This window comes from Podarcis erhardii (assembly GCF_964252035.2).
Source record: "Podarcis erhardii genome assembly, chromosome: 6".
Taxonomy (NCBI): domain Eukaryota; kingdom Metazoa; phylum Chordata; class Lepidosauria; order Squamata; family Lacertidae; genus Podarcis; species Podarcis erhardii.
In genome coordinates this window covers 40,149,262-40,172,544 of record NC_138510.1, presented here as the reverse complement: position 1 = coordinate 40,172,544, position 23,283 = coordinate 40,149,262, and the positions used below count along the sequence as shown (strand labels likewise).

The following is a 23,283-nucleotide window of genomic DNA, read 5'->3' as shown; positions in this document are numbered from 1 at the left end:
CGGCATTCCCACACACGCCTTGCCAAAAAACCACCACCACCACCACACCTTAACATTCCGCTTTGGGGCGTAACTAGAAAACCGAGTGAGGCTATAATTCTGCGCTGAGCCTTAAGGGTCTTTAAACTTTCCAATTCCCCAAACGAGTAACTATTTTCATTCCGTGGTAGCAACATCCTTGGCAAGTCTGACAACGAACCGCCGAACTTCCCAGGCTTAACGTCCTAGCGGGGGAAACAAAAACTGTGTAAGAAGACCGAATGATTTCCTCGCAGCTTTTGCACTTCCCAGCGCGAAGAGGAGGAGGCGGGCAGAGGTTCCCCTCGCGCGTCGCCGCAACAACCCCCTGAACCTCCCGCTCTCCCCGCCTCGACGGAATCCTCCCCTCGAGGCCCCGCCCCGCGGACTCTCGCGGCCGCGTTCTTGGAAGCCTTAATCGCTCCCTGGAAGAGGCTCTTCTTGGAGGGCGCGGACGCTGCGCGCTGCCATGCTCTCGCCGCCCAGCCTTGGCCCGAGGCTCCTCGCGCTTTCTTCGCTACTTGCCGGCGTCCTGAGTGAGTAGCTGGAGGGAAAGCGGGAGCCGCGACTCGACAGAGGGGATCCCACCCCCTGCCCCTTGGAGCCACTGGGAGCCAGCTAGGAGCGCCCACCATCCTGCCCGACTTCAAATATTGGTTCTTTATAGGAAAGGATTTCACCTACTTGTGGCTCAGAGAGGCAGGGAAACCCACACCCATATATATATATATATATATATATATATATATATACACACACACACACACACACACACACACACACACACATATATAGACCCACACTTCCGCCTTTAGGTGTTGTTGAGCTGCAACTCCCATCACCCCTGACCACTGGTCCTAGTAGCTAGGGAGGATGGGAGTTGTAGTGCAACATCTGGGGATTCGAGTTTGAGAAAGGCACATATCTCTGCACACACACACACACACTTTTCTGCACCTGTTTAAAAACATTCCTATTTAGACAGACCTATGCGGCTGCTCAGAAAGTTGAGGTAATGTTAATTTGTTTTAGTATTTTAACTTTTATACATTTTACAGTAGGGTTGTAATTTTTTTTCTTGTTTTTACTGTCCTTTGTAAACCACTTTGGGGATTTTTACAATCAAGCAGTGTATAAAGTTCATAGAAAAAATAAACACACACATATTGTAGTATAGTATTTCATCTTATAGAATCATAGAGTGGTAGAGTTGGGAGGAATCCTGAGGGTTATCCAGTCCAGCCTTCTGCAATGTGGGTATGGGGGGGGGGGGAGAGAGAAAAGGTAGTATTTCATCATAGATGCCTGTTGTTTTCACTATATAATTGTTAACTGGATTTCAGTAAATCTTACTCAGCAGCATAAGTAGGAATGCCAAGCGGAAACTAACAAGTATTATTCTGAATGATGTTTGAATGAACAAGCACATTTTTAATCTAAAATGGAATACTTCATAGTTAATCCAGTCACTAATAGTATGGATGGAGGGGTGGGGTAGGGAGAAAGAGACCAAAACAACTTCCCAGCCAAGTGGATGTGAAGCCTGTTTCTCCCTTTTAACTCCCTTGATATTTCGTTCCTTTGTTTTTATTTGATGTAATTTGCCTCACCCAAAGAGCGCTTTTGAAAGAAAGAAAGAAAATACCAAATTGTTTCATAGAACTTGTATACTCATAGAACTTAAAGTCACCCTAACTGGAGTGGTACTTCTTGGTAGTATGCTTCTGAAGGTCAGCTGCTGGAAATTGCAGGATGGGAGCTTGGCCACTGTGAGAACAGGATTCTGGACTAGGTGGATCACTGGCCTGGTGCAACAGGCTTTTCTTAAGTTGTTTTGTATATGGTGCAACTCAGGAATAGGTGAAGTCCCATTGATTCTTGGGGGAGTAAGGCAGGACTGGGCCTTCTTAGAATGTGATATTTAAAGATGACGTATTACATTTTCACCAAGTAATTGGTTCTAAAAACACAATATCCAAATAATCAGCTTAATCAAAATAATCCGCTGTTTGTATGGATTGCGTTTGTGTTGTAAACTGCTTTGAGAGCCTGTTTGGCAGAAAAGTATGGTGGAAATGGGGGGGGGGGACCTGTCAGTAGTTTGTTGTTTAATTCTTGAAGCACATCTAATTTGATGGGAATAAACTACCTCCCCACCCCCCACCCCCCAAAAAACCCCAACTGCAACCAACTGCAACATCTGAACTTGACAATTTTGCTCTCCTTTCCTCTTGATTACTAGTGTTAGTGACCAAAAAAGAAAGCACATTCCTAAAGCAATTTCTACAATTTCACGCTGTTGTTGTTGTTGTTGTTTTCATCATCATTAATTACACACCCTTTACCAACAGGGCCCAGGTTGGGTTACAATTTAAAATTCAAAATTTAAAACAGTTAAAACAGTTAACAATCAAAGGAATAGAGTGTGCCCCAGAAACACACATCTCAAAGGTGGAGAGGTTCATCTTCAGCTTTTGCCAAAAGCTGAATAGTGAAGAAGCCAGACACATATCTGTGAGGAGGGAATTCCACAATTTAGGGGATTCCACAGAGAATACAATCTTCTGGGCCGACCCCCCCCCCCCCCGGAATTCTGAGGGCTGTGAAACTCCCAAGAGCTTCCCCTCTGCTGATCTTAACACCTGTGAGGTTCTGCAGGGAAGGTCTTTCAGGCTATGTGGGGCCTAAGTTATTTAGGGCTTAAAACACTAAAGTGAGTACTATACAGTGGTACTTCAGGTTACATACGCTTCAGGTTACATACGCTTCAGGTTAAACACTCCGCTAACCCAGAAATAGTGCTTCAGGTTAAGAACTTTGCTTCAGGATGAGAACAGAAATCGGGCTCCGGCGGCACGGCAGCAGCAGGAGGCCCCATTACTTAAAGTGGTGCTTCAGGTTAAGAACAGTTTCAGGTTAAGTATGGACCTCTGGAACGAATTAAGTACTTAATCTGAGGTACCACTGTAAATTGAACCCAGCTGCAGTCAATGCAGCTCTTTTGGAACAGGGCCTATATGAGGTGATGTTCAGAGGTTATTTTAATACAATCCAGTTTGAGGGAGTACATGGTTCTGGGGCAGTTAGCTTAGCACAGTATTTAAGTGTGTTCTGTACCATTCTGTTCAAAAAGACAGTGAATTATTATTATTATTATTATTATTATTCATCTTTTTTTACCAAGGTAATTCAAAGCTTTCAATATATGTACATACAAACACATACATTGAAACCAGCATAAAAGAAAAGAAAAAATAAAGACCTAAATCCTATTTTTTAAAGGGCAGGATTAAAACATTCCACCCACTCAAGGCCAAAGATAATTAAAAGGCAAAAGCCTGGTTAAAAATGATTTTATATAATGTTGGTGCCACAACATTCCACAAACAGGGAGTCACCACTGAAAAGGTCCATTCTCACATTGCCACCTTCCAGGTGACGAAAGCCAGGTCCAGAGTGCTTTACAGGGAGAGGTGGTCTTTGAGGTATTGGGGTCCTGAACTGCATAAGGCTTTATAGGTCAAAAGCAGCACTTTGAATTGGGCTTGGAAACTTAACTGGTAACCAGTGTAGTCAGGCCAGGATTGGTGTTATGTGCTCAAGCCATCTTGCCCTATTGAGCAATCTGACCACTGAATTCTGCACCAACTATGATTTCTGAATCACCTTCCATTGCAGTCCTCTGTGCAGTGATCTAATGTAGACAACAGAAGATAGGCTGTCCCTGTCCAAATAAGAGTATAGTTGGGCCTGGTCCGCCATCTGAAGCTGATGGAGGGCACTCTGCACCACCAGGGCCACGACAGTGATGGATCCAGAAGTACTCCCAAACTACTACCTGCTTGTTTGGAGGGAATGTAATGCCATCAAGAGGAGGCTTTGCCCCATCCATCCAGTCTAGGGAACCACCCACAAACTCCATCTTGTCTGGATTGAGCTTTGCTAAGCATAGGCATGAGACTGCTCAGCCGGAAATCAGCTTTTTATCAGAAAGCAGTGATAAGTTAATTGCTGAAAAAGCAGTTGCCTCTACAACAGCTGCCACAAAGAACTTGCAGGGACTTTTCAAGTACCAGTGCTGTGTGAATATAAAATGGAAGAATGGTATAAAGAGGTGTGGGATATAGCTATTAATGATAAATTAACATGTGCTATCAAGGTAAGGTGGGGAATATACAGGAGAAATGGTTTTGATGAGATATAGAAGGTATTTGTAGAATTTGCATTGTTAAAAAGGAAAGGGGTCAGACCATCACATTTTTATTTTTATTTGTTTATTATTATTACTTTGTTAAAATTAGAAATAAATAAAAATAAATTTAAAAAACAGTTGCATCTACAACAGCTGCCACAAAGAACTTGCAGGGACTTTTCAAGTACCAATGCTGTGTGCTAGTGGTGAGTTAAAATTATGGGCAGTATCCAACAAAATGGTTCCGTTAGTCCAAGGATTTCTGTTTGCACGGTGTAGTGGAACATCCTCTCCTTTTCCTCTCCCTGTATGCTCCCTAAATATGCTCCAGAAAGGAAAAACCCCAAACTACTTTAGGAGGTGTGCAGGGAGAGAGAAAGGGGAAGTTATACTGCGGAACCAGAAGTCCTTCCGCTACCTGAGCGACTTAATTGGATACTGCCCGTTGACTTAGAGATATTTTTGTTACTGCTGTATGTTTAGTCACATCCTTCCAATGATTCAGCATTGCAAGCTGAAGGAGAACTTTTATAACTGTTGAGGGGAAAGAGTATATGTAATTATGCATACTCAAGCACAGCCCGCTAGTGACATCATCATGTGATTTATTTCCTTAAAGAATACTCCTTCAAAAGCTGTGAGAACAAAGTTCTGATATGCCTACTTTGGTGTATTGAAATTTGGCCAAGATGCCTAATACTTGGATACTGTGTGTGAGAGAGAGTAGGGAAGAAGTGGCACTGAGACAGCGTTCTGGTTGGATACAAATGTTTGGCCAATATGAGTAACCTTGGCAATGGCCTCTTGTGTATCTGCAAAGCTGACAACACTTGTAAACACTTGGTGGTTAGGAGTGGCTATTTCCACTGTGATAATAGGATGCTGCACTAGATGTCTCACTGAGCTGATCCAGCAAGACTATTTTTAGGTTCTTACAGCTTTTGCCAAATGCTGATCCCTGGCCTTTGGCATGCCCCAGTATGCTCTGGAGGGTCCCCTATCCCTACAGGCCTGATTTTGAGGGCATGCAGGGGGCTGGAAGTGACAGGAAAATAGAGTTAATTTTGATGTGGCACATGGAAGCCTGTTGTGTAGGCAGAGCAGCACTGTTGGATAAATAAGGTTTGTGGTGAGCCCTGTGATGCTTGGCTGGTAACGCTGCAATCATATATGTTAGTGTAATGCTCTTGTCTCCACGTTTCTCCCAGCTGCAATAACAAAATTACTTATTAAAAAGCTCCGTGGCTTTTCTGTAAATATTGTGAGTACAGGAAACACGATTTTGCTAACTCTTGTTTTCTTTTCTTCTCCTCCCCCTCCCAGCTTTTTTAAAGTTCAGTTTGCAAGCATCTTAAATGTGGGTTAAGTGTGGCATTGTGCCAACAGCTGGTTCCTGGGCACGCTGGTGGTTTGTCATTCTTGTCTCACCACAAGCTGATATGGCATTTTGCTGTCTGAGGCAAAGATCTGGCTAGCTTCCTACATTATTCCATGCCCAAAAGCTCACTGAACTAGCAGCTGATATTCAACAGGTTCCATCACAGCGCCGAGGGAAGTTGGTAGCCTTAGAGGGGCAGAGGCATACATAGGCAGTTCTTTCCTCCAACACTTTTAAGACTGTAAGCCCATTCCATCCCCAGGGCTAAAAGTGTGCCACCTATATACAACGCAGCAGCAATTTTATTTATTTATCAAAAGTATTTATAATCCACCCTTCACCTAAAGGCCTCTTCAAAAACAAAAACTTCAAAATTTGACTTCACCATAAATCTAAAAAAGGCATAAAACAACCCAATACAAAATCCCAAACAAAGACTGAAAAGCAGCAGCACCAACCAAAATACACAAAACCCTTGCACACTTTCCCCCTCCACAAGGACATAGGCGAAGAGCTGTGTTGCCATCAAAATGAAAGCAATGTGGTGGTGAGACACACCTCAGAAGAGAGGGTAAAGCAGAGAACGCCCCACCATGGGCCCCTGCACCACAGTGCTTATTAGGCATGGGAACCGCCAGCAAGCTTTCCCTGGCAGATCTGGAAACTATGGTAGGTCGGTATGGCAGCAGAATAACATGTGCACGAATGTAATGCTTGCTAAAGTGCATGTCCTGGGCTGGCTGCCATTCTGCCTGCTCACTCAAACAGAGGACTTTCCCAGCACTACTGCCTATGACATATTGGGAGGTGACCAGATGAGAAAACAGGCTAATCCTGCCCAACTCAGAAACAAGCAAGTTCCATTGCCAGTTCAGGGGATTGGAAAAAGCTAAATACATGTAGGTATTGAGGGTAGGAACCAATAAAAACCACAGGAAGCAGCTATCTCACTTTGCCTAATAGTAAGGTCAGCTTTGCCTGATCTGTTTGGTTTTTTATTCTTACAGCTATTGCAGGCTAAAATAGAGAATTAGATTGGCTGAGAGTCTTGGGATAAATGACTCTATGCTAGTTCATTTCCCCTTTGCTAAATAGGGACTGTCTCAGGTTTGGGAAGATGGATGGATGAGATACTGGTTGTTAAAAGGTTTGTGCATTTAAGGTGTTTTATAAGCGCTTGGTCATCCTTGCGATATACATCTAAAATGAAATACAGTATTCTGCATGAAAGCTGAATGAAACTGAACAAGGTAAATCCATAGTAATGTGTGTTTCTGCCAGTTCTCAAGGTAAATCCATAGTAATATTTTTTGAATACAATGCCAGCAATGCATTGATTTAAAAGCAATATTTTCTGCCTATCATAGGTGATTGTGGCCCTCCACCAGTCATTCGCAATGGAGTCCCTCATAAGAATATTGAGGGCGCATCTTTCCCTCCAGGCTCAACGGTAATTTACAAGTGTCTGGGCAACTTTTTTAATGTCTATGGAAAAGTAGATGTTGTAACATGTCTTCCAGATTCAAAGTGGTCACACATAGAACAGTTTTGTGTGGGTAAGTGTTTATTTTTTTAATGTACCTATCCTTGACATATTGTTATGGGGGGGGGAGAGGGGGTTGTTTGTGGCTTTTTAAATGACTATTCATTTTAGAATCTTGTTTAATTCATGTATTGATGGATTTTAAGCAAATGTTTTATATCCCATTCTACAGGTTCTCAGGGTGTGTTACAATTGCATTGCTGCTGCCGTTTTCCCTGCCTCTGCCACCGATCGCTGCTGCTGTGGCAGACACAGTAGTGGCTCCCACTTTGGCCGTGCCAGCCTCAGCCATGCCGCAGCCTGGCTGGCAGGAGGCTTGCTTGGTCCACCACCAAGCTTGGTGAGCTGGGCTAGGCGCTTGGGCTTCTCCCAGTTGTGCACATGCACGATGTCACAGGTGCGCATCGCACCCCGTGCAAGTGACGTCACAGGCGTGCCCCACCCTTGTGATGTCACAGGTGCGTGGCACGGCACTGAGCCCCTCCAATATTGGGCCCAAAGTGGCTCCTCTTGTCACCCTCCCTCACTTTCAGGGAGGGAGGAAGTTAGGGTTATTTCCTGGACCTAAGTTAGTTGGATACAACCCTTTACTGTGTATGCCCTCCAAAATATTCCGCATGAGGTTTTGCTGGAGCAGATATGCCTAACATTATGAAATAATTAAACGGAATGTGATATGCAGTCCTGTACTCTTTAAAAACCAGTTAAGCAGTGTCTAAGCTGATCTCTGCAATCCACCTTACCGGAGGTTTTCTTTCCCCGATAATGATGGATGGAGGTTTCTTCAGAACATCTGAGGTTTATTCTCTGACTTCCTCCTATTCAGAGAGTGGGGTTCGGCTGTCAGATTGCGACCTGACTGCCTTAAATAACTGCAGCTGAATATTATTATATTTTATGTAAAAAAAAAATCAATAAAAATATATATATTTTTAAAAATTGGCAGGTAAAACCACATTTTCCTAAAATTCAGCTAAAACTCCTTGGAGTGACTCTCAGCTCCTCATTGAAATGGCAGAGTAATACCAGCAGCCCACAATTGGCTCAGCAATCAGGAAGCAAAATGCCGACAGTGCCAGTTGCCTGCATTTGTGACGTAATGCAGTATTGCAATCAAAAGGTTCAAAAATCAAAAGGAAAAGTCTCTTTCTCTCTGACAAATCCTTTCCATTCTTTTGTCTGCTTTTGTTGCCAGGCAGTTGCATGAGCCCACCAAGGTCCGCATTTGCTCAAGTAAAGAAAGGGCAAAGGAAGGATTACTATATTGCCAACACCACTGTGGCCTATATCTGCCGCCAAGGTTACGACACTATCCCTGAAATAACTCCTGTTATTACTTGTCGTGAGAATTACACTTGGACAGAAATCCCAGCTTTTTGTAAAGGTCAGTATCTTGTTGCAGTTAACTTCAAGATCACACAGTTGAAATCTTGTTTTCATCTGTAATATGTTTAGAAGAGTATGATACTGTACTGCTGTACCTCAGAATTTGAACAGAATCCATTCCGGAAGTCCGTTCAACTTCTGAAACGTTCGACTTCCAAAGTGAAGCTTCTGATTGGCTGCAGGAAGCTCCTAGCCCTCAGAGCAGGAGAAAATAAGCTTGCTTCATCCTCTGTGTGGCATGACAGCCCTTTAGATATTTGAATACAGCTATCATATCTCCTCTCAGTCTCTCTTTTCTAGGCTAAACATACCCAACTCCCTGAACTGTTCCTCATAAGGCTTGGTTTCCTGACCCTTGATAATCTTGGCTACCCTCCTCTGCAAACATTGCATCTTGTCAATGTCTTCCTTAAATGTTGGTGCCCCGAACCAGACACAGTACACCAGGTGTAGTCAGACTGTTACTTCTGTTGATGTAGCCAAGAATACCATTAGCTTTTTTTTTTTGCTGCTGCATCACATTGCTTGCTGACTCATGTTAAGCTTGTGGTATACTAGATCCTAGATCTTTTTCACATGTAATTTTCAATTAACCACAGTATGCTATGTAACAAAGACCCATCATGTAACCTTGACTATGGTTACTTTCAGCAAGGTAGGATAACCTATAGTTGGTACAAGACACTGCAAACTGCAGGCCAGCTGTTGTGGTGGTGGAGTGTGTGAGCCTGTTTGCTTCAGCATATTCATGCAGCACTAAAGCATTGTTTACTGTCTTAATGTGATGTAAATATAACCACAGACTTGAAATACATTTAATTTGCTTTTGATTTGGTTGGAACAACAACAGCCTTTTAACAATAGCAATTCCATGATCTGTCAAGCAATTGAGCATGCTTAAAGCCATTAATTTCAATGGACTTTTTATATCTAAAAGCCTTGTGTATTTTTTGTCACCCACCTCCAAACCCTGCATCAGCGTTCTTGTTAATTTCTTCTCACTTAAAAGGCAACTTTTCTAACACTGTAAGGGGCTGCTTCTTGAAAACATAGGCAGATCATAAGCTTACTTAGTTACCCTTTGAACCTGGGGCAGAATATTTGATGAATCAAATTGTCAATGAATACCATATCCATATAATCCTAATATGCTAATTCTCACCTTTCTGTAGGAAAATCATGTGGTGATCCAGGAAAACCAGAACATGGTGATGCTGTTATTCTAACTAATCTCCTGTATTTGGCAAAAGTAAATTTCACATGTGAAGATGGGTGCGTGTTGACTTGGCTCTGTTAGCAAGTCTTAATTAATACATAAAATTTAATGGGTGAATTCTGGAGAACAAATCTATAGTTTACCTTTTTTTAAAAAAACCAACAACCAATAACCTAAGAGTTGAGGCAATCATGCCATTAGTACTTTCTTAAAATAAACTTCAAAAAAGTTAAGCACAGCTCTCTCCCATAAATGTTATGGTAGTAAGTATGATACGTTCCTATTTATTCTGAGAGGATGAAGTTTTTCCTCAGTAAACTGAAATAAGCAAACCAAATGTGGTGGATTGCGAAATAAACCAGCTCTGAACTTCCTTGTCAATTATTTCACAAAGGACCTTGCAGGAAGAATGCAATAAAATATCTTCCACAAGTGTTGAATATGCTACATTCTTCAAGTGGAAAGTAATGCTCTCCTCTACCCACTTTTTAAAAAAGTTGCTATTCTGAAGAATTTAGGCATCTAGAGTTTGAGAGAAACTTTTTGTTAATCTAACAGAGTTAAGGGTTCTTGGCCCTGCCTTATTCTTGTGTTGGGTTTATTTTGCAAATTTATTATCAGATGATTGATGCTAAATTGTATAAGATTTACTGTATGGTATTTTTTTACATATCATTACTTGACAGAGACAGCATCAGGTTTTGGGAGACCTTCAGCCAACTTTAATAGGTCTCATAACTGTCCAGGAGTGGCAGAGCATTGCCTGATGATACAGAGAGTAGCAGAGGGAAGCAGGATATCAGAAGCACTTGCTCTGTGATAAGGAATTCTATGATGAACCATACATTGGCCCATTTGCACTGTCCATCTAAAGCAGTGTAAATCCTGGAAACCATGGTTTGTTAAGGATTCTGAGCATTGTTAGGAGACCCCTTTCAAAGAGCTACAATTCTCAGAGTGGTTTAATAATCAATTCCTCTTCCTTAGGGAACTCTGGGAACTGTAGCTCACAATAACGTTTATAAACAAAGATGGTAGAACCTTCATTTATGGGGAATAATAGGGAAAAAACATTGAAACTGCAATGCAGAGACAATAAAAATCTCTCTGTTAGGATGCACAACTAACTTCTTTGATATCGGTAAAGTGCATGCTTCAAAATTATGAGTTATTAAAGGAACCGCTGAAGAATTATGTATAAAGGTGCACCTTGTACTTTTCCTTTTATTTAGGTACACATTAAATGGATCACCTACTATTCAGTGTCAGTGGAAGAAAGATCATGTTGAATGGAGCCAGAAGCCTCCAGAATGTCAACGTAAGATTCTCTTGTGACAGATACCAGATTAATTAGGACTGACCACCTTATATTGTGCCACCTAACAGCAACTAAAGTCTCCAAGGGGAGCCAAGGAAAAGCCATTATTCTTCATAGAAAAAAATGCCAATATACTCTCATATCTGCAGTAAGACTATGAGGATGCCAGGAAGTATTGCAGAGGGAAACCCTTCTAGCTGGCATGCTCATCTTCTCTGGTACAGAGTTGTTGTTTATGTATATGGCGTGCGTCTGTATATGCTTGATAACCACAGAGAGTTTTAATTGCATCACTCATGTCATAGGCCATAGAAACTGACAGCCCTCCGTTACACTAGATTAAGGAGTAGCAAAAGCTTTAAATTGTAATGTTTTATATGAGTGAGAACTAAATATGCCTGTATGTGCCTCTTATACAGGGCTAATTGAGAAACTCACAGAAGATGGTACAAACACAACAGGTTAGAAACAAATTATTTAATTGCAATAGCTTGTGTGGTCAACACAGAATTTTTTAATTAGGTTTTATTGGGATTATGTTGTTATTTTTGCTTTTTCTGCAGTTTGTTCTAAAAGCTGTTAATTCATTTGAGAGTTTTGATTATTACCATTTAAAGCAAAAACTTTAAATCCATCTGCATGTGCCTCTTATACAGGGCAAGCAGCGCCACCATCAGGAGGCAGTGCTACAAATAATACAGGTTGGAAAACTTTTTTTTTTCATTTCAGTAGCTAGCATTGTAATTGCTTGTGGTACTAGTGGTTAATTCAGAGCTTTTATTAGGATTTCAGAATGTTCTGTTCTTTTTGTCTTGTCCTGCAATGTAATTATTTGAATACCTGTTAACTCCTTGGAGAACTTTGATTTTTACCGTGTCCGTAGTGTTGGTATCTGATCTGTCTGTCTATCTATCTATCAGATTTAGCATAGTGCGCCCTACAATCCAGCTCAGTATGTGGCTTGTTGCTCAGAAACAAAAAAGAAGCTGTAATGAGGGTTCAAGCATAGGCTAAGCCTTTATACAGAGGTGTACCTAGGGTCCCTTGCAGCATTGGCGTCCATCCCCAACAAAAACACTTTACAGCTATAGCCACATTAGAAACTCCTACATTTTACACAACCCAAGTACTCAAAGCATCCAGAGTGAGGGGAGAAGGGTGAAAAAAATCTCATGCCTTTGTGCCGCAGTGTGAGAAGGATGGGAAGCTTCTTCTGCATTTGATCTTGCTGCAACAGCGGTGTCTAGGTCTCTTAGAATTTCTGTGCGATGCTGGGCATGAGGCTGCTAGTTGTTAATAATCATGTGATATTGTTTGATTTATTCTGTTTTCGGTTTTTATTAACCTGTCTATTTAATGTCTATTGCGTGCAGCCCTGGGACCCTTGGGTGAATGGTGGAATATAAATTAAATAAAGTAGAAGGCTGAGTTTTACTTTTGGATTCCTCTTAAGAGCTTGATTATGCAATGAGGGATTTTCTTTTCCTTTTTTCAAAATCTGAGGTTTTGTCTACATGTTATTTGGTTGCAGTGTGGTTGGTTGGCTGCCCTTGCACTGTGTTCCAATGATAGAAGCAATAATGTGCATTGATTTTGGGGTTTCTTTTACATTGTTTCCTTTACATTGACATATCAGTGAAAGTGCTTTCAAATACAAGCTTTATACCTGTGATCATATTGTTCAGAGGCTGTAGCTGCATACTAATTTCATTTCCAGCTTATCGTACGTTGTAGTAAGGCTGTGTTACCAAGCACTTTGATACACTTGTTTTCTGTGTTTGCATTTGTGTGTGTGTGTGTGTGTGTGTGTGTGTGTGTACTACACCAGAGAACGCAACTGGCACATCATTAAATATATTAAAATGTTTTTGGAAGGACAATCTATTGAGGCACTACAGAGAGTGGTTTTAAAGAGAGATCAATGGTGATAGATGCTCCTTGTCTGGAATGGGGATTAAATTGGGATTCTCCATGTGCAGACACCAGATCCTCTGACAAACTCCTGCAATCCTTGTTCTCCCCGGTAACAATCTCTCTCTCTCTGTGTGTGTGTGTGTGTGTTTGTGTGTATATATATTACTATATACATAAAAATGGAACACTGTCATCATGGTGTGGCTTACGCCAAAAGGAGGAGGAGAAGGTTAGACAAACCTCTCTCTGGAGTGCCCTCCCCAATTAAACCCGCCGGCAGTGAGGTTTAATGGAGAAGGGAGGCATGTCAGATACTGGTTTGCCAAATGGTTCTCTGAAGCGCCTCCTTTAAAAGGGGGTGGGGCTTAGAGTGAGGGACGGGCACACTATGAGGGTATAAGCAAGGGGGTTGGTCAGGTGTAGGGGAAGTGGGGTTGGCAAAGGGTTTGAGTGAGCAGAGGCGGCAACCGAGAGAGAGAGAGAGAGAGAGAGAGAGAGAGAGAGAGAATGTGTGTATATGTATATAAGATCTTGTATATAAGATCTAAATTATATGTGTGTGTATTCTCTCTAAAGCGACACTGCCCATGTCTACTGCTTTGAATCAGTAAGTCAGGATCAGCTTATAGCAGATTTGGTCCTATAATGAATGATATCTCCTTAAGTAACATGTCCCTGCATTACCCATGGCCTTTGAAAAACATTTCTTTTTTATTTTATTTTAAGGACCACAACTTCGAACTCTACTTTATATTTGTAAGTTATCTTATTATGCATTTGTCTGACTCTAATCAGGCATTTCTTTAACTATGATTGAAATACTTTACAAATAGTACTGTAAGTTATTATGTGTTCCTCTGATTTTCTTTTCCCACTAGTGTGAGAAAGTGAAACATTACTGAATAGCGCAGTATGAACACACTGTTTCATAAGAGGAAAATCCATAACAGGGAGTCATATGGTAGCCACCGCCAATAAATTATGTGGATACTCCCTCCCTCTCCCAAATTATGTGGCTATTGCGCCATAGTGAAATGGCATCTGGATGTAGTCACTCAAGAATGTAGAGTAAGACCAAGGCAGCATAGAAGCCAACTGCTAGGGGCCATGGGAGTTTCGGCCCGCACAATAAAATATTTGATGGGGCCAGGCCCCTGCAAAGTTGATGTCAATTCCCATTCAAATGGTGTGTGTGCGCACTGCATCATGTGATCAGTTATGCAGGGCAGGGTTTACCTGGGCCCCCACAATATATTATTCAAGTTGGCACCCCTGCAAAGCCATGGTTCCCTCAAAATGTCGATGAGCTGCAGCTTCAGTCATCCCTTACCATTGGCAATGGTGGCTGGGGTTGATGGAAGCCAGAGTCCAAAAAGATCTGGAGGGCATCACCTTGACTATCTCAATATAGAATCTCAGACTTTTCATAATATCACAGTGAACAATTTACATTTGTAGCAAAAATCTGTGGATCTATATAGTGAATGCATACACACAAATGCTTTCATCTCTGTAGGGGCTTGAATTGAAAGCAAAGTGTAAACTTTGCCACTTAGTAATGATAATATTCTGGTTATTTTCCTTTTCAATATTATTGTTTTCTATTTAGATTAGGGACTGGGCATTCTAGGTTTGTCCCCACCTTTTTAACAGAGGATAAGTTTGTATGGGACGTGGGTGGCACTGTGGGTTAAACCACAGAACCTAGGGCTTGCTGATCAAAAGGTTGGCAGTTCGAATCCCCACGACGGGGTGAGCTCCCGTTGCTTGGTCCCTGCTCCTGCCAACCTAGCAGTTTGAAAGCACATCAAAGTGCAAGTAGATAAATAGGTACTGCTCTGGCGGGAAGGTAAATGGCATTTCCGTGCACTGCTCTGGTTCATGACCCGGAAGCTGTACTCTGGCTTCTTCAGCCAGTAAAGCGAGATGAGCACCGCAACCCGAGAGTCGTCTGCGACTGCACCTAATGGTCAGGGGCCCCTTTACCTTTACCTTTAATTTTGTATGCACTATTAAACCATGGTTTAGCATTACAAGGACAAGCTGCAGTGAGCCCAGGCTTGCATGCTCCTCCTCCCCAATTTGTTGCCTGAGATTAGTGCTGCTAATTAAATTAGTGCTATATAGCACTTGCATTGTGGTAATACTTCATTTATAGTTTCCATCACCTTCTTTTCTCCATCTCTCAGCACTTCTGGTTGTGGCATTTCTTCTTATTGTTGGTATTTTTTTCCTAAAGAAAGTTTTTGAAAAGAGAAGAAGGTAAGCTGGTCATAAATTCTTGTTTAACGCAATATTCATATCCAACCCATTGCCAGTTTCTTCTCTGTAGCACCTTTGTTCAGTCATGTCTTGTGTCAGGGTCACATCTGGGAAGGGATGGTGTGTACAACAAAACAAAACTTGACTCCCCCCTTCTTCTGAGCATCCTTACTGTTTCTAGACCTGATGCAGCAAGTGGTCCAAGCTCTTTGCCTTGCTTACCAGCTCTGGGATGCTTTGTGAAATCTTGTGGGGCCATCTGAGTTTTCACAAGAACTCACAAGACTCTCCCGGAGCCCAGTAAGCAAGTCTGAGAGCTTAAAAGCTCTTTCCACACCAGGAAAACTATGCCCAAAAGGAGCTTTTAAGCTCTGCCTTTCATGCATTTGATTTGTTTTATTTCAACTGGCCATCCTTCAACCACGTAAAGCTGAAATCACACATGTCAAATGCCTGGGAGTTGCAATCGTACTTTTTTAAATCTGTTTTTATGCATTTGTAGACGCTTTAGGGTTTCTTCTTCTTCTTACAAGCATGTAGAAAGCAGGGGGTGGAGAACAGCTTGTAGCCACTCATTGTAATAGTATTCTTAAATCCAACATACTGTACGGGATACATTGGAATACATTCCCTGACCTAGAGATGAGAATAACTCATCCTCTGCAAAAAATAGTGTTTACACAACACAGCAGAGAGGTACATATTTGAAACCTGGCAAATAAAAGGTTAGGCTGAAATCTAAACACCTTATTTAGGGAGTAAGGACCACTGCCGATTGTGAAACTTTCTTCTGAGTAAGCATGTATAGTGCTGTGCTCTTAGTCATTCTTCTTCTTTATATGCCTGCCTCTTTCTTTTGCTTGTTCAGCCACTTGAATCAAGGAACTTTAAACCATGCAGTCTTATGAAATATGGTCTGCAGAAATAGGAAACAGCACAGCTGACTTTAGCATCAAAAGGTATTATTTTTAAAGCCATTTTAATGTTGAAAATTAAATTAAGTAGCAGTTGTGACTTTGGGAGGGAGAAGATTCTCTTTGTTCTCATGACTCTGGAATCATACATGCTCCTGTACCTCTACCCTTCCCAAAATAGTTATGGGGATTACAGTACAGTATATCTATGCTGCCTTTATACTGGGCAAGCTGGCTGATTCTCATGCAGATTTTCACAAAGAGATATGATTGCTTAACATAGGAGGGACGGGGTGGCTGAGCAAAGAAGCTTGAAGAGCATAAATTTTTTACACACATTTTCTTGCATGGCGAGTTTTCGTTTGATAACATTTCAAGCCTCCTGGAGAAGACATTCATAGAATAAATCAAGTCAAGTTCATTAATAGTCCACATATCTTAAAAGAACAAATATTTGATTTCATTCAGCTGAGTTTATTTCATTTAAGAGAAACTAAAAAATATATAAGAAAGCACAATAAAAGTATATTTTTAAAAGATTGGGACAAAATTGAAACCAGTACCTCTTAATAGTTATGTAAAAAGTTGTTCCCAGATATTTATAACTTGATATACAGACTTCACAACTGATTTAGGGTGCTTCCAGATAGGGCTTGCCGATTGGAAGGTCGGCAGTTCAAATCCCCGCAACGGAATGAGCTCCCATTGTTCTGTCCCAGCTCCTGCCAACCTAGCAATTTGAAAGCATGCCAGTGCAAGTAGATAAATAGATACCACTGTGGCAGGAAGGTAAATGGCGTTTCCATGTACTCTGGTTTCCGTCATGGTGTTCCGTTGTGCCAGAAGCAGTTTAGTCATGCTGGTCACATGACCCAGAAAGCTGTCTGTGGACAAAGGCAGCTCCCTTGGCCTGAAAGTGAGATGAGCGCCACAACCCCATAGTCACCTTTGACTGAACTTAACTATCCAGGGGTCCTTTACCTTTTACCTTACCTAATATTGTAAAACTGGTCGTGAGATAGCACAAATGGGTTACTGTACTAAAAAAAGCAATCCTTTTTTTCCTGGAAGGGGAAACCAGGCTAAATGGAGGGAAATGTGTTCTAGCTAGCATTTTTTTTGCCAACCACTAGAAGCACAGAGTTACCTAAGTGTGTTAGATATGACCATTGTTGAATGAATAAATCCCGGTTTCCTCCTATAGAGGGCACATGCTATCTTTTATGTTCTCTAATTGTACTGCTTTTTAAATATGAAGAACTTAATGTTTCCGTTGGTGCAGCCTGTTTCAGCGAAAAGAAAAGAAAACTTGTTGCCACATAAATAACACATTTTTCGCACGAGCCTGTTTACATTAAACCTGTTTCTTTGGTGATATAAAAATTTTCTATAGTTGCAGGTTATACATTTATTTACAGAATGCTTTAAAAGACCAAGGCTGCATACACAATCTCCTGTTTGTAGCAAAAAAATATGTTTTTTTCCAATCTGAAATCATTCATACTTGTCCTCATAATGTTTTCACTCTAGATTGATTCTATATCTTGCATCCTGCATCTTGCATCCTGCATCTTGCATTTGTACACCGCTAATAAACTAGCAAGCATAACACTGGAAGTAAAAACTTAAGATTAATCTTCATTTTTCCTTTTTCTGCATACAATTTGTGGATCATATTATGTTTTCTCTTCTTAGACTGCAGTACACTAGGGAGCTGTTGAGTTGAGGAGAAATGAGAAAAGCAACAGATTACCCCTGTATCAGCTGGTTTTGCATGCAAATGTAGATATTCCCTAGCTAGAAAAACATTTCCCTGAACTTTGAAGGCATGTTTGATAAGGCCTATTTACAGCATTAAATGTTACATAACTTTGACTTAGATTTGCATAGAGTCAAGTCTTTTATTGTCTTGGACAGAATCTAATTGGATGTACTGTATAAATAAAGAACCCATCCTATTTTTTGGCATCTAAGATTTATTTCTATTTTTTTGCACATCTACCATAAGGAACAGCTAAAACATCACAAATTAGGGAGTACGCATTTGGGTTCACTAGAACTCTGTCTTCAGGCTTAAATGTTCATTAAAGACAAGAAAAGGGAAAATGTGTGTCATGGGCATATGTCATGAAACATATTTTTTCTCTTCTCTTCTCAATCTTTGGCTGGTTGACCTTACTGAATATCCACCTTGAAGAAGAGTTCTGAGTAATTCAAAAGCTCACTCATTACATTATTGCAGTAATTTAAGAACTAACAGTAGGTATCCAACGTAATGCTTACAGTGGATTTTTTGGGAAGAGAAGCAAACCAAGACCACCTAAATATCTATATCTCCTCTTATCATACCCCTAATTACTTAAATGTATTTTAAAATTGTGTTTCTGGAAAAGTGCTTATAATGTTTGGCTCTGTTTTCTGCTGCCTTAAGAAAGGAAACAATTGAACATTATATCTCATTGATAGAGTTTATAAGCAATTTTCTTCCAATGAGAATTTTTATTGGGATAGTCTTTGATATAGGTTGACACTAGTTCTCAACAAATCAAGTTATATATACAAGGTGGTGGTTGCTGCCCCTGTGGTGCCAGGATTAAGCAATGAAAATGATTCAGTATAAACTGCATCCTATTTAATGGTGTTGTAATGAAAACCCATTAGGCTGCAATCTTATACCCATTTTACCTGGAAGTAAAGCCCACTGTACTTACTTTTGAGTGCATGTGTATAGTTTTGCACTTTGAATCTATATTTAGCTTATCTATTACAGATAGGTAGCCGTGTTGGTCTGCCATAGTCAAAACAAAACAAATTCCTTCCAGTAGCACCTTAAAGACCAACTAAGTCAGTTCTTGGTATGAGCTTTCGTGTGCATGCACACTTCTTCAGATACACAGCAGCAAGTGCTGTGTATCTGAAGAAGTGTGCATGCACACGAAAGCTCATACCAAGAACTGACTTAGTTGGTCTTTAAGGTGCTACTGGAAGGAATTTGTTTTGTTTTAGCTTATCTATATTTGACTTATATTTAACTTAAACGTTGTATCAATTTTATGGGTATATTAAATGGCTAGAGTTGCTAAGTGTTTGCCCAAGATGAGAAACTTTTTTAATACACTGGACTTTGGGTAATGCTGAAGCTGCTGTACCTCCACCAGTCTTCTTCCACATACCCCAGCTGTGGTGCAAAATTAGTTGTCCTCGCCAAGGTTGGTTGGAGAAGAACAGGGTGGAGGCACAGAGGTTACAGATTTCCTCTGTGCATCAGAGCATATAAAAGCCCAGCCATTGTCTTAACGCAAGAATTGGCAAACCTGCTGGTCACAGTTTTGTTTACAATGAAGTTGCTAGGCATCTGACCTGGTTCTGGCCAAATAGGCATAGCCAGAGCCTGGGAGTGATGTACATCTGGAACATGCATCCAGGTATCCCTGTTGGCCTAAGAAGCTTTTAAAGGGATCTAGGCTTAACATATCACTTGTTCTGAATGATTCTTGTTCAATGGGCTTCTTTTGTGGTCCAGTTATCCTATAGTCCACTTCTTTTGCCAGAACCTAGTGGTGTATTAACCTTGGTTGTGTATTAACCTGAATTCCCCTGGTACCTTCTTGGGCACCATAGCTAGGGAGACACCTGAAGTCTGGTTGAGAGAAGGTGCCCATAATCCAGTTGGCCATTGGCTGCTTGTTTATTTTTGCTGTGGCAATTTTGGGTAGCTCTTGAACCACTTTCTGGCTTGACACTTCCAATACCTGCACTCACCTATGGCTGGTATGTGAAGACCCTGGTAAAGCCCTCCCAAAGGTAACCCACCACTTGGCAGTCTGGGAACAAAAACAGAAGCAAGTGGAAGGCAGCAGGGTGTACTGGAGAGAGGGCAAGGGAGAATAGGACCTGAGGTTTGGGTGGGTGATTACTCCCTCTCTCCCACACCAGTGGAAGGGGCAGGGTGCAAATATCCTTCCTTAGTCCCCCCAGGACCATAGCCCCAGGGTCCTCAAAAGAAGCTGTGGGGGGCAAGAGTACAGGTGCAAGTGGGTTGAGGGTGGAGAGCGAGGCAAAGTTCACACGTGTGCATGACCTTACATTGAGGTCTTTGGCAGGCCTCCTGATTAAACTTTCAGCAAACATGGTGTAAGGGGTCCTGCTTGGAAGCAGGGCTTCTTTGTTTAAAGGCCCTCTGACCTCTCCCTGATATGGTGTCCACCAGCTTGAACCAGAAAACACTGTTACGTAGATTCCACCTGGCATGGGGATTGCTGGAGGCCCTCTTATGGAAGGCCTTGTCATAGTGGAATAGCCCACTCGGTGGAATAACCTGAACCCTCCCCTTTTTTTCATACCTCCAAGATATTTTAGGTTTCCTTTTCCCAATTCAGGAGGCAACAACGTAAAAAGGTAAATGTAATAACCATTGGCCTCAGCCCTGACAAATTGCTACATGCCAATGGTGGGTGGGACAAGAGGGAAAGTAGATGGAGCAACTGATGTATCACTAACATTTTACAATAGGCTACTTTCCGGCCACGCAAAAGTTAGAGGACATCTCTCTGCCCTGCATCCAGGCAAACAAGAGGCGTTATCACAGTTCAAGAACTGTTCAAGGAAGCATTAGCTTTGGAGAGGGCTGATTCTTCAGAATAGAAAAGGCATAAGGACTTCCCTGCTTCAGGTTGGAGTGGGGCCAGGAGGAACCGCACATCATAAGGGGTGGGGTCAAATGCACAGCACCACAGCATGTTTATTTAGTTATTTATTGCCCATTCACGCAAGCAAGATATAAAGGGGTGTTTTATCCTCACTTGAGTGTCTTCTCTCCATTGCTTTGCATTTTTGTAGCAAGTAATAAGGCTTCTAACCAGGAAGTAAAGTCTCTATTATTGTTGGCATGGGGACAGCATTACAGTAAAAAGGAAGTTATTGATTTCCACTGAAAGCCAAACAAATATTATAGAAGTGAAGTACTTTACTGCTGAACTTAATGCAGGAGTAAGCTGCTTGAAAAGGCAGGTGTGAACACATCCATTTGTGTCCTTCAGTTGCAAATATATTATTAGCTATACTCTGTTCAGCAACCGCAGGAAGAAGTCAGAAAGCGGAAAGGGTGTGGGAACTGAGTATTTTCATGACATCAGTACTGTGCCCATCCGTACTGAACATTTCAGAAAGATAACATCATTTTTTTAAATAGTCTGTCCAATAAAAAGAATCAGACTGTTTGTTTTATAAAAGGAAATCACATCCTCTACAGTGCCACAAGGTAGTCTCTCTGAAGTCAGCACTTAAGTCATAAACTATAATTACTTTAAAAATCATTATGGGCTAGTTTATGTGGAAATAGATTAACCATGGGAGGGTTAAATTACTCATTTGTGCCTATGGGCAGCTGACAATAGTGATTTTCCTTAGGCAAAAATCTCCCTAAGTATTATTCTCAAATATATTTTTTGTGTATCTGGTCTGCCCGCTGCACTATTCAGTAACAATAAAGCAGCCTCCCTTCACCCTAATTTCAGCCTTCCTGTGTTTATGCAGGGGTGTGTGTGTGTGTGTGTGCTGGGGGAGAAAATATATAGTCAACTGAGCATATCCATCCATATTTTTTTTAGCTTTTTACATTTTTATTCCATTTTTCCTTTAAAAACATTATATACAGGATTAGATTTGGGAGCGTGGGGAAACTCCCTGAATTTATAATGGTGTCAACAAATTACTCATTAATCCCATAAGATGCTAGACTTAATTTCATAATGCACAGAACAATTCCTTTCACCATGAAATTTCAGCATTCTAAAAAAGGTGAAGGATTTAAAAAGATGAAAAGCTGCTTTCATCTTATTTAAAATACTTTTGTAGCAATTACCACAACAACACAATGAAATGGTTCTGCTTTGAGGGAACTAAAATGTTACGCTACAGGAAAGAGCAGAATATCTGAAGAATTCTTTTGATTATACAAAATCTGGATGTTCCAACAGACCTTCAGGATGATAATTCATTTATTGCTCATTACTTTATCCCACCCTTTTTATTTTATTTATTTATTTAATTTCTATACTGCTTTATATTTTTAAGAAAAATCTCAAAGCAGTTTATAGCATATTAAATCAAGATCCTTCTTCCAAGATGCTAACATATGGTTATCTTACATTATCTGTAGGTTAGGCTGTGAAAGAGTGACTTAACTGGGCAGTGCTATGGCAAGGTCTGCCGGGATAAGCACCTTAGGATGCAACTGATACCTGGCTCAGCCAGCATTGAGGCCCCTATGTTGGTTCAGCAGATGATTCACTGGTGTAACTTGTTCAGCTGGCTGCGCTGAAGCCAGTGTAAGTCCCCCCAAAAGGGGTATTCTGAGGCAGGACCAGAGAGTGGGAACTTAGGCTGCTTACCTTGTTCAGCTCAGTCATGTGACCTGGCAACTTGGCATAGGCACTATTTTCAAAGCTTGTTTTCCGTCTACAAGGCTTATAGGCAAAGCAACAGCAGCCCCACTGCTAAATGAGATTTGGACCTGGTGTAATGTTACATTGCCTTACCCAAAGGAAGTGAATGAGCTTCATGCTGAATGTTTGAAGCCTGGTATCCCAGGGGAAGTCTTAACAGTGGTCCATTAGGCTACACAACAAAGAGGACTTACTTGCTACTCAATGTAAACTGATAATAATAAGTTTTATTTCATTAAGTGCTTTTGATCTCAGGGTTAAAAGATAACTAAGTTTTACTCAGACCCATTTAACTAAGTTAATCATGTTCATCATTTCTGGAGTAGGACTAGTATTAAATACAACCCAATGACAATACTTATTTACTGTTTCATGCCACAGAGCGAACAAGAACTGCGCATTTAATATATAGAGAGAGTGCCAAAGGTTTGATAAGCAGCTAAAGGTATCAGCCTTAGAAAAATGAATGGTTAGGGGACTTCCGGGTTAGCGCGATCGGTTAATGGCGGATTCCCTCCAAGCTCCGGAGGGAATCGGCTCTGCTGAAGATGGGTCTTACCGCACCGGCGACGCGGGGACCCTTAGAAACCGCAGGCGCGGAAGCCTGCGGACTTGGTGACTCGGCGGGCACCTTTAAGCGCCTTCCCCGACCCACGAAGAGCCTTTTTAAAGGCTACGGAGAGGGTACGAAGAGCG

General features: G+C 41.3%; 1 protein-coding gene across 9 annotated transcripts in view; it reads left to right on the top strand.

Moving 5' to 3' along the window:
* The first annotated feature begins 370 nt into the window (after nt 1-370).
* Nucleotides 371-23,283, top strand: part of LOC309343430 (membrane cofactor protein-like) — a 54,643-nt gene continuing 31,730 nt past the window's right edge. For 3 of the 9 annotated variants that reach the window (XM_081864964.1, XM_081864962.1, XM_081864958.1), the window contains exons 1-7: nt 376-554; nt 6,956-7,144; nt 8,327-8,515; nt 9,690-9,789; nt 10,966-11,051; nt 11,471-11,512; nt 11,708-11,752. In XM_081864964.1, coding sequence (XP_081721090.1) covers nt 488-554; nt 6,956-7,144; nt 8,327-8,515; nt 9,690-9,789; nt 10,966-11,051; nt 11,471-11,512; nt 11,708-11,752 — 718 coding nt within the window. In that variant the 5' untranslated portion in view covers nt 376-487. Of the gene's footprint in view, nt 555-6,955; nt 7,145-8,326; nt 8,516-9,689; nt 9,790-10,965; nt 11,052-11,470; nt 11,513-11,707; nt 11,753-23,283 lie in introns of all 9 variants that reach the window. The other 6 variants (XM_081864966.1, XM_081864963.1, XM_081864965.1 and 3 more) reach the window with 5 other exon arrangements.